The following is a 14,419-nucleotide window of genomic DNA, read 5'->3' as shown; positions in this document are numbered from 1 at the left end:
GAGCCTGAAGCCTGCTTTGGATTCTGTGTCTCCCTCTCTCTCTGCCCCTCCTCTGCTCATGCTCTGTCTCTCACTGTTAAAAATAAAGAAATAAACAAACATAAAACAAAACAAACAAAAAGAGATAGCTTTGTGTAATCTCAATCGAATGCCTGAACTACTACTCAGCTCAGTGTCTTCTCTTGCTAGGTTAGAATTAGAATTTATACTACATAACTTGTACTTGTGTGTGCTAAACACAATCACTTGTCCAAAAACCTACAGTAAATCTCATACAGGTTTCTGACTCCCGCCCATTGCATACCTCCGCTGGCACTCCGCATGGAACTGCAGGCTGTGCCTGCTCAAGCTTAGCGATATTGCTGCTCAGACTGGGCTTTACTAGCCTGCTCTGCAAGCAAGAAAGTGCCCCCATGAGGAAGTGAGGATGATGCAACACTGCGGTGTTTATCAAAATGATAAACTTTGGTAAAGTTGACCTCAAGGACTGTGTCCTATACAGCCTTTTGTTCAGTATCTGAAATCAGGAGAAGTTATATTCTAAGTTATATTTTGCTTTGATCATAAATAGATGTCCCTAAAATTCATTGACTTAAAAATTTTTTTAATGTTTATTTATTTTTAAGAGAGAGAGGCAGAGTTTGAGCGGGGGAGGGGCAGAAAGAGAGGGAGACAGAATCTGAAACAGGTTCCAGGCTCTCAGCGGTCAGCACAGAGCTCAACGCAGGGCTCGAACTCATGAGCCATGAGGTCATAACCTGAGCCAAAGTTGGCTGCTTAACATACTGAGCCACCCAGGCACCCCAAATTCACTGACTTTTAATTCAGATCAGTTGAGTTGCTACCTCCTCTCAAGTGCCTCAGAATTAGGTATTTCCTCTCCTGTGAACTCATTCTATCTGTTATTTTACTCTGTTGCCATTATTTGTTGGCAAGTTAATTTGAGCAATATGCTATTTCTGAATTCAAGTGTCATGTCATTTCTTTGCATTCATTATGCCTAGTATATCATGTATATTTTAAGAATATGATGGTTGTTGAATAAATGAGGAGTCCTTTTGCTTCACCCTGTAAATTATAGCTGCAATAATGTTTCTTTTTTTTTTTTTTACTGTTTACTTCCAGTTTCGCTTGTGTCTAGACTTAGTGTAAGCAGAGAAATATTCAAATATTATACAAGAAACTCTGTGGCAACTAAATTGATTGGAGAACTACTGATGAAACCATTAGGATGAAGTGCACAATTATTGCTTAATTTCCTACTCTTGGAATGATCCCAATAGATGTTGCCTGCCAACAGCATAATTTAGGAGTCTCTGGGTAAAAGGACATTTTTCCTACCATAATGATATAAAGTTTTAATTTATGACAGTATGACTCAAAAATATCAATCAAATGAGATGTATGTGTTTTTTATGTATGCATAATAATACAGTAAGAATCAAAATTACTTTCATCAAAATTTCCAATTATATTTTTTATCAAATAAAATGTAAGGACTGTAACACTTTATTTAGTTTTGATGAAATTGGAACTTTAAAATGATGTACCATTTTAATTTTTTTCTTCAGAAAAAGTCATTAATTTAGGAACACAGAATTTGTGAATAATAAATTATTTTTTTACAAATAATATCAATACGTTTTCCTATTAAGGTGAATGACCCTCATTACCAAATTAATCCAGTACATTATTGAATGATTCTTTCAGATTCTTTTTTTGTTTTTTTTTTTAGGCCAACATATGTTATACATACATACCTCTGTATTCTCTGGCTGTGTACTTTCCCAGGTCCTGGGTGGAAAAGAACCTTCAGAAAGCATCAGAGAATGTTTCACAATGTTCATATTTCTACTTCTTTTATTCTCTTCTTTTGCCATGAAGTCAGTTGAGAAGGATGGATATGTAGAAGGGATGCTACTTTCAAATCCTATGTGGTAGTTATGATTTTCATTTTCTGATTCTCTCTGTGAATTAATTTTATCCAGACTAGTGGATGATGGAGTTGAAATATTTATTCTGTAATCATCACCACCATGATATTTTCCTATGGGGTTTCCACAAGAGCTTTGTTTGTTCATATTTTCAGGAATTGGTAGCACAGATCGCCTAAAACCAATTACTGGTGTTTTCCCAGCTTGGTGACAGGAGAGTTCTGAGGTCTTAGAAGTTAATTCATTCAAGGGTATTTGGTGTGTTTCATGTAATGAATGCCTTCTTGAGTCCCAGTTTGGTGCATGGGGTACACAAACAGTGTTTTCTTCAATTTCACTCTGATAGAATGGAATTTTAATCCTGATCTCATCTACTAGCTGATCAAAACCCAAACTGACGTGGCTAGGGAAAAAGGACTGATTTACAGAGTGAAATTCTTGGTGCTCCTGCTGCTCTTCGTGTGATTCACTGGTATTTAGATCTGTTTTCCAACAATATGCCATTTTTAATTTTATGTAACTGAGAGGATTGATTCTGCTCCAGATATTGACTTGGTGATATTATGAAAGATGATAGGAATTTTCCTAGAAAAAGCATAAAAGAAAAAAAAATTCTTCGATTAATTAGAAATAAAAGAACCTGCAAGAAAGGAATATGATGAATAAATATAAACAATTGTTTTGAAGCTTCTCCTTAGTAAATGAAATGATTCATGAATAATCTAAAACTCCATTAGGTCTCACAACATTAAAGTCTGTTGGGGGACTATTGACTTTAGATTTGTGAAACTCCTATAAGCAAAAAATAAGTCCATGTGAATTATGACAGGAATTATGACAGGAATTTCATGAATCAATCAAAAGTCAAGGGGAATCCCTTTGAATTCCTTTACCTACTGAAGATCCAGTCATCATAGAATCATTATCTCCCTCTGTATTCAATCATCTACAAGCACACTAGCATGTTAAAGTCTCTTATTAGCTAAACAGTCTCTTTGATGAGCAATTACTCCACTCCTAGAAATAGTTTTAAATAACCAATTATCTTGTGGGTTGGCTAGACTCTTTCTTCCCCTTCCCAAAACTCTTTAAACAATTGCAGACTTCTTTCAACTTCTCCAAAGTGACTTTTCATTAAATTCACCAAAAACTTCATGTCAGTAAATTCGGTTGACATTTGTCACTTTCTATTTTAATTTTCTCTCTACAATATTTGATTCCATTCACTATGCTTCTCATTTAAAAATTCCTTGCTTTCTTACTTGGACTCTCTCTGATACTACACTCTCTGAATCCTTCTGTGTTTATTCTTTCTCAAAGACTCCTTTGCCTGTTATTCACTTTGCACCTGACCCTTGTCAGAGCTTCTTTACTTCTCAATTATTCTCTCCTTCTAAGTTATTTCATACTTCCTGTGGTTTAAAGTACCATTTCTATGTCAATGGCTCCAGCCTTGACTATTTTTATTACTACCTTCTCAATATTTTCCCTTGAAAATTTTTTTTAACCTCCAAAAGAAAGTCTAAAACTTGGATCATAGTCATCCAAAAGCCTGCTCCTATTCCAGTGTTGTCTGTGATGGAAAATGACTCGACCATCAACTCAGTTGCTCAGACCAGAAACCAGAGTTTCATCTTTAACTCTTCCCTCATTTTTATTCTTCAGTATAAAATTAACTGCCAGTTCCTGTAGGATATCTTGCTCTCTCTGTCTACCACCACCACAATCTTGGTCTAAAACTTTTATCTTCTCACCTGGAATGTGGCGTTATCTCTGAAACTACTTCTACATTTTCTGTATCCATTCCTTGTGTCCTATAATCCACTTTTTAATATTTTAGTGATATGTTTAAAAGACTCACCAAGTATCTCCTCTGGGTATAGCTTTCCAGTGGTTTTCGTGCTGCCTTAGGATAACCTCTATAGATGTTACATATGTAAGATTTCTCTTTCCCATTAATTAGATCATTAGACCATGTAACCTTTCCCACTTATAGCTCAGTACCTAGTACTTTGGTTTACTCAGTAAACCAGAAGTTTGGTTTACTGCTTATTTGTATTTGTTGAACAGATGATTAAATAAGTTAAAAAATTATAATTGAGTTATAAGAAAATGAAATTAAAAAGTATTTGTGTCACTCATATGAATTGATTAATTCCTTTCACTTTTATGAGCTTATTAATTCCCTTAATAATTATTTATATGTGTTAAGAATAAAAAAAGTTAAAGGATAATTATGATAGTGGTTCACCATCAGATATGATTCTTTATTAGTGTTTTGCAATGGCAACTGAATTTTTTTCCTTTAGTGCTAAGATTTACTTAAAACTCATAATCCCCTAAGAAATAAGTGGATTAGATTTATTGTACTACTTTGCTCAAGAAATTGAACTGATATATTTGGCAAAAAATATTTCAGTTCAATCCAGTCAAGAATTGAACTGACAGGTTTGGGAAAGACTTTTAAGAGATATACGCTTTTAAGAAGTGTATAGAATGAAGTGTTAACCAAAAAAAAAAAAAAAAAAAAAAACCAAAAATTGTTATTCTAAGCTATCCTAATTCATGGGTCACATTATCTAGCCACAGTCTCTTTTTCAGGAATTGCCATTTTTTAATCTTCACATTAGTAGTGAATACTATGGTTCATTAAAACAAATGAGACTCCTTCATCTGTCTCTGTCATGGAACTCAGGATTGTCATTGGTATGAATTTAACTCTGACAACCAGAGTCAATATCCTGTTACAGTCTTCCTTAGACCAGCCTGCTCTATCTTAGCTTAAATATGATAAATGTGGCTATATTAAAGTGACTTTAATAATGTGACAAATAAAACCCAAACCCAGCAAAAGGAAGGGAATAAGAAAGATTAGAACAGAAATAAGTGATACACAAACTAAGAAAGCAATGAGACAGATTAATGAAACAAGGTGATAGTTCTTTGAAAAGACCAGCAAAAAACAAAATCACTAATGAAAGAAGAAAAATAACAACAAACATTACAGAAATACAGTTGTAACAGAATGTTATGAAAATATACATGCCAACAAATTAGACAACTAAGAAGAAATGGATAAACTCCTAGAAACATATAATCAAAAGTAAAGAAAGAAGAAATAGAAAATTTAACAGACCAATTACCAAAAATGAAATGAGATCAGTAAACAAAAAACTCTCCAAAAAGAAAAGTCCAGGACCAGATGGCTTCACAGCAAATTCTACCAAACATTTAAAGAAGAGTTAACAACTATTTTTCTCAATCTATTCCGAGAAGCATAAGACTTCCAAACTCATTCTGTGAGGCCAGTATCACCCTTATACCAAAACCAGATAAAGACACCAAAGAGAGAGAGAGGACTATAGGCCAATATCTCTTATGAATATAGATGCAAATATCCTTAACAAAATATTAGCAAACCAAATTCAACAATATATTTAAAAAATCACACCACGATCAAGTGGGATACAAGGGTAGTTCAATATTCACAAAACAATCAGGGTGGCTGGGCGGCTCAGTCAGTTAGGTGTCTGACTATTTATTTTGGCTCAGGTCATGACCTTGCAGTTTGTGGGTTCAAACCCCGCATTGGGCTCTGTTCTGACAGCACAGGAGCCTGCTTGGGATTTTGTTTCCCTCTCTCTCTCTACCCCTCCCCTGCTTGCCCTCTATCTCTCAAAATAAATAAATAAAACTTTAAAAATATGAAAAAAATATTCACAAAACAATCAACATGATATGTCACATCAATAAGAGAAAGAAAAACCATTATAATCATTTCAACAGATTCAGTAAGAGCATTTGACAAAGTACAAAATCTATTCATGTTAAAAAAAACCCCTCTGCAAAGTAGGTCTAGAGGGTACATACCTCAACATCATAAAGGCCTTGTATGAAAACCCACAGCAGCATTGTACTCAATGGGGAAAACCTGAGAACTTTTCCCCTAAGGTCAGGAACAAAATAAGGATGTCCACTCTCAACATTTTTATTCAACATAGTACTGGAGACCCTAAGCACAGCAATTAAACTACATAAAGAATAAAAGATCCAAATTGGTAAGGAAGAGGTAGAACTCTCACTATTTGCACCTTACATGATACTATATATAGAAAACCCTATACTATAGTATAGAAAACCCTATACTATATATAGAAAACTCCACCAAAAAAACTACTATAACTGATAAATGAATTCAGTAAAGTAACAGGATACAAAATCAACAGAAATTGGTTGCATTCATATATACTCATAACGGAGAAGCAGAAAGTGAAATTAAGAGAACAGACCTACTTGGGGCCCTGAGTGCTTCAGTCAGTTAAGTGTCCAACTTCGACTCAAGTCATGATATAACAGTTTGTGGGTTTGAGCCCTGCATCGGGCTCTGTGCTGACAGCTCAGAGCCTGGAGCCTGCTTTGGATTCTGTGTCTCCCTCTTCTCTCTGCCTCTCCCCTGCTCACTCTCTGTGTCTCTCCATATCATATAAAAAATAATTTTTTTAAAAGAAAACAATCCCACTTACAATTGCATCAAAACCAAAAAATATATATCTAGGAATAAATTTAACTAAAGAGGCGATAGACTGTACTCTGAAAACTATAAAACACTGATAAAAGAAATTCAAGATGACACAAAGTAATGGAAAGACATGCCATACTCATGGGTTGGGAGAATATTGTTAATATGTCTGTACTCCTCGAAGCAATCTATACATTTAATGCAATTCCTATCAAAATACCAACCACATTTTTTTACAGAACTAGAAAAAGCAATCCTAAAATTTGTATAGAACCACAAAAGACCTTGAATATCCAAAGCGATCTTGAAAAAGAAAAACAAAGCTGGAGGTATCACAATCCGAGACTTCAAGTTATATTACCAAGCAGTAGTAATTAAAACAGTATGGTAATGAAATAAAAATAAACATATACATCAATGGAATAGAATAGAAAACCCAGAAATAAACCCACAATTATATGGTCAATTAATCATTGACAAAAAAAAAAAAAAGAATATTCAATGGGAACAAGGCAGTCTCTTCAACAAATGGTGTTGGGAAACCTTGACAGCTACATGAAATGTAATAAAACCAAACTACTTTCTTTTACCATACACAAAAATGAACTCAAAATGATTAAATACCTAAATGTGAAACCTGAAGTCATAAAAATCCTTGAGGAGAGCATAGGCAGTAATCTTTTTGACGTCAGCTGTAACATTTTTCTAAGTATGTCTCCTGAGGAAAGGGAAACAAAAGCAAAAATAAACTATTGGGATTACATGAAAATGAAAAGCTTCTGCACAGTGAGGGGAACAAGTAACAAAACTAAAAGGGAACCTCCTGAATGGGAGAAAATATTTGGAAATGACATCCAATAAAGATTTAGTATCAAAAATATATAAAGAACTGATAAAACTCAACAAAAAAAAATCCAATTAAAAAGACATGAACAGACATTTCTCCAAAAAAGATGGATAAACACACACATGGAAAGATGCTCAACATCCCTCATCATAAGGAATATATAAATCAAACTACAATGAAATATCACCTCACATCTGTCAGAATGGCTGAAATCAAAACCACAAGAAACAACTATTGGCAAAGATGTGGAGAAAAAAAAACACTCTTGCATTGTTGGTGGGAATGCAGAGTGGTGTAACTACCATGGATAACAGTATGGGAATTCCTCAAAAAGCTAAAGATGGAACTATGCTATGATCTAGTAAATACTGGATATTTACCACCCAAATACAAAAACACAATGGGGGTGGGATAGAAGGGAAAGTGGGTGATGGGCATTGAGGAGGGCACCTGTTGGGGTGAGCACTGGGTGTTGTATGGAAACCAATTTGACAATAAATTATATTTAATATAAAAAAATAAAAAAATACAAAAACACTAATTCAAAAGGATATATGCACCCCTATGTTTATTGTGGAATTATTTACAATAAGCCAAACTATGGAAGCAGCCCAAGTGTCCACTGATAGAGAAATGGAGTGGTATACACACACACACACACACACACACACACACACACACACATGCACACATGCACACAGAGACACACACAGTGGAATATTTTTCAGCCATAAAAAGCATGAAATATTGCCATTTGTAAAACATGGGTAGTGCTAGAAAACATAATGGTAAGCAAAATAAGTCACTCATAGAAAGACAAATATCACATCATTTCACTCATATGTGGAATTTAAGAAACAGAACAACCAAAGGAAAAGAGAGAGAGGGACAAGCCAAGAAACAGATGTTAACTATGGAGAACAAAGGGAGGTAGGTGGGGAATTTGGGGAAATAGAGCATGGATATTAAAGAGTATACTTATCATGGTGAAAAAAAAATCAATGATAAAAAAGAATTAAATTTAAAAGTGAAAAAAATGCAGCGCCTGGGTGGGTGGCTTAGTTGGTCAAGCATTCAACTCTTAATTTCAGCTCAGGTCATGATCTCGCGGTTTCATGGGTTCAGGCTCTGTGCAGGTAGCATGTGGCATGGAGCTTGCTTGGGATTCTCTCTCTCTCTTTTTCTTTCTCTCTGTCCCTTCGCCACTCAAGCTGTCTCTGTCTCTCTCAAAATAAATAAATAAAACTTTAAAAAATTTTAAAAACAAAAAATTGTGATTTTCGCTTTATACATTAAAAAATAAAGTGACTTGTAATTTTTAGTGGCTTCAAAGAACTGATAGAGTTTTTTAAATTATTTTTTAATTTTGTAGAGCCATTAAAAGAGGTCTTTAAAGGTCTCAGTGGTCTGATCATGAAATTAAAGTTTCCTTTAGACTGTACCATTTGTTGTTAATAGTGATACCTAACATTTTTTGAGACCAACTCTGTGCTACTGCTCTATATACATGTACATGTTTACGTGTATTAACACATTTATTTCTCGTTTCAACCTGGGATATTATTATTACTACTTAATAAATGAGAAAACTGAGGCACATAAAGGTCTCCAAGTTGTGTTTACAGATTTGTTATAACCAAGGATTAAAGAGAGGCGTATGGGGCTTCTGCACAGCTCAGCCAGTTAAGCATCCAGCTCTTGGTTTTGACTCATGTTATGATCTCACGGCCCTGAATCAGGCTCTGTGTTGACAGGAGCCTGCTTAAGATTCTTTCTCCGTCTCTCTCTGCCCCTCCCCTGCTCTTTCTCTTTCAAAATAAGTAAACAAAAACAACATCTAGAACATGGCTGAATTTAGACACTGCAACACAGTATTCAGCTCAAACTCTCTCTAATGAAAAGAGTTGAGAACTTTAAAATTTTTATTAATAGCAGTATTTTTTCAAGCATTTCTCATAGCACTAAAACTTGAAATGGGTTAGATGCCTCTCTGAAAAATCTCATCATCATGAGACAAAGGAGAATGAGAAATACCTGTATTGAAAATATAATAAAAAAACTTCCAGATTCACTTTTTCAATATTAAATTTGGTGACTTTAAGGAATTTCTAATAATTTTAAATCCCATCTTTACCAACACAATCAAAAGCTAAATTATTTCTTAGTTTATAAGCAAATAGAAACATTATTTGGTACCAGCTGGCAATGTGTACACTCTGCATTATGAAGTAATGAATAAAATAATTGAAACTCATATACCTTGACTTTGAGGCAGAGCTGTACATACAGATTAGAAGCAATTACACCATAATTGAGAGAACATGGCTGTCGGTTTCTGATTCAAATAAACTCTTCAGAACCATAAAAAATATGTACAATAGGCAGAATAGTGCCTCCCCAAATATCTCCATGTCTTAATACGTGAAACCTGGGAATATGTTAGATTATATGGCAAAGAGAAACTAAGGTTGCAAATGGAATTAAATTTCTTAATCAGCTGACCTTAAAATAGGGAGATTACCTGAGTGGGTTCAATATAATCACAAGGATCTTTAAAAGGGAGGGAGAAAGAGCATCCCAAGCAGGCTCTGGGCTGTCAGTGCAGAGCCTAATGGGGGACTTGATCCCATGGACCATGAGATCATGATCTGAGCCAAAACCAAGAGTCAGATGCTTAACCAACTGAGCCACCTCGGTGCCCCTCAAAGAGCCTGTAGAAAGAAGCTAGAAAGCAAAAGGAAACAGATTTTTCCCTAAAAAAGCCTCCAGAAAGGAACACAACCCTTCTGACACATAGATTTCCACGCAATGAGACTATTGTATTTCTGACCTACAGAATTGTATGACAAATTTGCCTTGCTTTAAGTAACTAAGTTTGTAATAATTTGTTACAGTAGCAATATAAAATCAATACAATGTGCAAGTTGGAAGCTGCTTCCTAATTGATTGGAAAATCAGAAACCGGAATTATAGCAGACAGCACAAAAATAGTCCTCTAGTCTTCGTTGGCACATTCAGCTGAATTTAAACAGGATATTTAAAAGATGTCAATCATGAAAACTTAGTTTACTGCAATTGCATATAACATTCCATTCAGTTAAAATTTTCAGAAATCAGTTTTCATTGAGGGTAAGTTACTCATTTGGCCTCAAGGAAAAAGTGCCAACAGAACTTAGGCACCTGTCAGAGAAAAGGCGGCCCCTGTCAGCTGTTTCCATTTACTAAATCTACAAAGGTACAGATATCATCCAAATAAGCCCAGTCTTGGGGTTACAAAACCCCAACAATGGGAACAAAAATATTTATTTTACCGAAGAACAAAGAAAATGTCTGAAAGTGTCTGATCTTGATTCAAAAACTTGTCTACACTACTGAATGAATATATCTATACAGGAGACATGAGAACGGTAGGGGAATTAAATTACGAGGTTGAAGAAAATGATCTTTATTTCAGAGAGCAAGTTGTAGCCATTGAAAATGTACCAGTTTTTAAGGTGTATATAAATGTCATGGAAGATCAAGATTGTGCCAACATAAGACATGTTAAAGTCCAATCAAGCCAAACCATCTGTATTTTCAGTAAGTTGGAGGGAAACTCTGCAGAGCTACGGAACTAACCTGGTTCCTGAAAAAAAACTCTTGGCTGTAAGGATGATCTGAAATTACCATCTTTCTTTATCATGCAGACACAGAGATGCTCATATTTTAGCTAGACATAAACTGGAACTTCCTCAGCTCACTTTGCTGTATAAATACAAATAAGACCACAATGAAATATATATATATATATAAAATTTACATTATGTCTAGTTTGGAATTGGGTGATGACAAGGTAAACATCTTATTATTATCATGAGCTCTGATAGTATTTTCACCTAAGTGGAGACAAGAGGTGCTTTGGGAAAACATTACTTTCCAAAAGTCTCTATTAGGTGCCTTTTTACATGAATAATTGACATTTTCTTATACATGTATAATCCTATAGAAGCCTCACTTCTCATTAGACTGCCTAAAGCTTCTTGTATACAAAAAATTTGAAGCTGTTTTTTATTTATTCTTGTTTTGGGGAGATATTGACTTGAATAAATGAACTCATTTATTCATACATCTACAGATGACCCTTGAACAATGCAAGGGTTAGGGATGCTGACTCCTCCTACTATTGATTAGAAGCCTTACCAATAACATAAATGGTAGATTAACATATATTTTGTATGTTACATGTATTATAACTGCATTCTTAAAAAAGCAAGCTAGAGCTAGGCAAATGTTACCAAGAAAATAATAAGGAAGACAAAATACATTTTCAGTACTGTACTGTACTTATTACACAAAAAGTTTAAGTCCTTTGTTTAAAAAATGAATCACCTGTCAGAACCTACATCAATATTGTCTTGTGTAATACAACACACTGTAGATGTTATACATGTTATTAACACTAGACATCAAAAATAAAAGATAATGTGAAAAATTCATATTTTTCTTCTCCCGGATAGGACACTTTCAACTACATTAAAAACCTTCCCAGGCAGATATCTTTTCTCCTCAGTGATTTTCTTACTGCCATCTGGGAGCTGCTCCTTCTTGATCAGCAGAAGCTGCTTCTCCCGTTATCTTGTCATTTTTTTAAAGACAAACTTATTTCTAAAATTATCAAACCATCCTTTGCTGGCATTTAATTCTCCAGCTTTAGGTCCTCCACCTTTCTTTTGCCTTAAGTTGTCATCTTTTGCCTTAAGATGACTTTGCTTTGTCTTGAGTCATATTAGACATAGCAATATATATTGCCTATGTAAGGCATATAAGTATGCCTGTCTTTTAGCAATCCTGCTGCCACATAAAAGCTGCACTTTGAATATGAGATAAAAAAATATGTCACAAAAAGTGCCAAGTTTTTGTGTCTGCTGGTGTAGCTTCAGTCATGATTCACAAAGTTTCTTTCATTCTTTTTTTTTTTTTACAGTAGTCCATATATTGGGTTCATTTATTTCAAAACGGTGGGCACCTGTAGCTGTAGACCTCCATCTATAATACATATCAAGCAATTCAAATTTTTCTTGTAATGTCATGACTGTTCTCTGCATCTTGGGAGAAATTCCAGCATCACTGGTGACACTTTGTATGGGCCCCATGGTGTTATTCAAGGCTTATGATATTATACTAAACACGATGAAAAATATGTGAGAACCTCAAAAGATCACTTTTTACTGCAATATGCAGTTTACTGGAGAGACGAATTACTCACGTGGAAATGATTAGCATCACATGGTATTTTAAGTGGATATTTGCAACACTTGAGCTCACCACTATAGCAAGAGGAAGTGGCTATGAAATTATTATAGTAATACTGTGTGTAGTATAGTTAATTTTATGATTTAATATTGTATCTTTACATTTGTTTACATTTCTCTCAACTGAATAGAGCCATGTGTGGTTTGTAAGTGTGTGTGTGTAAATTTTGATAAATTTTGACTTTTTATAATGGATTTGTGAATATATTATGGTAGTAAATAATAAAAAATACCTATATCTACATATATTTTATGCATTCATAAGAAGCCTAATTTTTTCTTATTTTTTCATCATTCCTAGGCTATGCAGCTCAACTGTGAATTTTTCCAAATTGTCACAAATCTCCAAAATTTTTTCCAATGTATTTATTTTTAAAAAATCTGTGTATAAGTAGATCCATGTAGTTCAAACCTGTGTTTTTCAAAGATCAACCTATTTACTCTTTGAAGATTTAATTGTTCAGTACCTGTTTTTTAAGTATATTTTATCTTAGGCACTGTACAAAACACTTAGAATACAAAAATGATCAAACACAGCTCTTACCCTCAAGTAGGTAAATTGTGTCTAAATTTATAATACAAGTTTATAATACTATACCATGTGAGAATTACTTTAAAAAACACAGGCCTCATTTTATTTGGGGGAATTTTATGTAGAATACTGTTAAGCTTATTTTGCCTTAGAAAAAACAGAAGTAAAATTCATGAATAACATATTTAAGACTTATATATTGGGTATGTTTTTATTTACATTGTCCAGTACACCAGAGATAATTTCTTGTAAGTCATTGAGACCTGGTTTCAAGCATGTTTGATTCCTAAGTATTGTTAAAATTTTAGTCTTAAACATGATAAAGCAGTTGAAGCAGTAATTCATTCAATTCCTCTGAGTGTATCTTAAGAGTAAATAAGAGAATGAAAACTATGTAATGCTGGATACACAAATGAGTAATTCTAGCATCCCCAGTGCCCTTGAGATAGAATCAGAACTGAAGGCATCAGAATGAACTCATGAAGTTTTGTTTTTTGTTTTTGTTTTTGTTTTTTTAATCTTTCTCTCTCTTTTTCTGTCTCTATGTATCTACATGTATCTATCTCTATGTATCTATCTCTATGTATCCTTGGAAAGGCCTAGAAAAAAATGTCCATCTCAATATCAGTGAGCATCCCTAACATCCAGATTGTGATACTGAAATACTACCCACTGAAAGAGAGTAGGGCTACTTGGAGGACCAGCTGATTTCTGATTTAGAGAATATATAAGATGAGTCTAAGAGATCCTATTATTGTAGTTAGTAAGGAAGATATCAGAGAATACAAGGGTGTACCAATAGGAAGTGAAAGCCAACTTGAAAAGGCTCCCATTGGCCAATAAGTGCAATAACTGAAATGGATGAAAACATACAAAACATGTTTAAATGCATGCATTCATAATGACACACATACACACACAACTAATTAATTGCCTTTGTACAACATAGGGTTAATAGAATACACCGTTAAACCATTTGTTTTGTCTTTTTTTTATATGAAATAAGACTGAATAAGTAATAGATGAGAAAAATTTCTCCTTGTAGAAGTATTGCAATTAATAAATGAAGAATGAGTGATAAAATTGTGTTATCAATGGTTTTCAATAAGTCATGAATTATTAAATCTGGGCGTCAAGCATCAGTGGATGCTAACATCACAAAAGAAAGCAGCCAGGCATTTTGTACCCTCTGATATAGAATCCAAAACTACCATAAAGAAGTTTTGCAAATAACTTAACCATAATCTATCTGGTCAAACTTTTGTATCCAATCACTAGTGCTCAAGAAACACAGAA

The 14,419-nt window shown here is 34.1% G+C and overlaps 1 protein-coding gene across 7 annotated transcripts in view; it reads right to left on the bottom strand.

Annotated features, from left to right (window-relative positions):
• PIK3C2G (phosphatidylinositol-4-phosphate 3-kinase catalytic subunit type 2 gamma) overlaps window positions 1–14,419 on the bottom strand; it is a 352,007-nt gene that overhangs the window by 325,008 nt on the left and 12,580 nt on the right. For 5 of the 7 annotated variants that reach the window (XM_042991839.1, XM_007072860.3, XM_042991842.1 and 2 more), the window contains exon 2: window positions 1,761–2,519. In XM_042991839.1, the coding sequence (XP_042847773.1) occupies window positions 1,761–2,438 (678 nt within the window). In that variant the 5' untranslated portion in view covers window positions 2,439–2,519. Of the gene's footprint in view, window positions 1–1,760; window positions 2,520–7,077; window positions 7,112–10,918; window positions 11,045–14,419 lie in introns of those variants that run through there. The other 2 variants (XM_042991840.1, XM_042991841.1) reach the window with 2 other exon arrangements.

Source organism: Panthera tigris, chromosome B4 (assembly GCF_018350195.1).
Source record: "Panthera tigris isolate Pti1 chromosome B4, P.tigris_Pti1_mat1.1, whole genome shotgun sequence".
NCBI lineage: Eukaryota > Metazoa > Chordata > Mammalia > Carnivora > Felidae > Panthera > Panthera tigris.
This window is presented reverse-complemented; position numbering and strand designations above follow the sequence as displayed.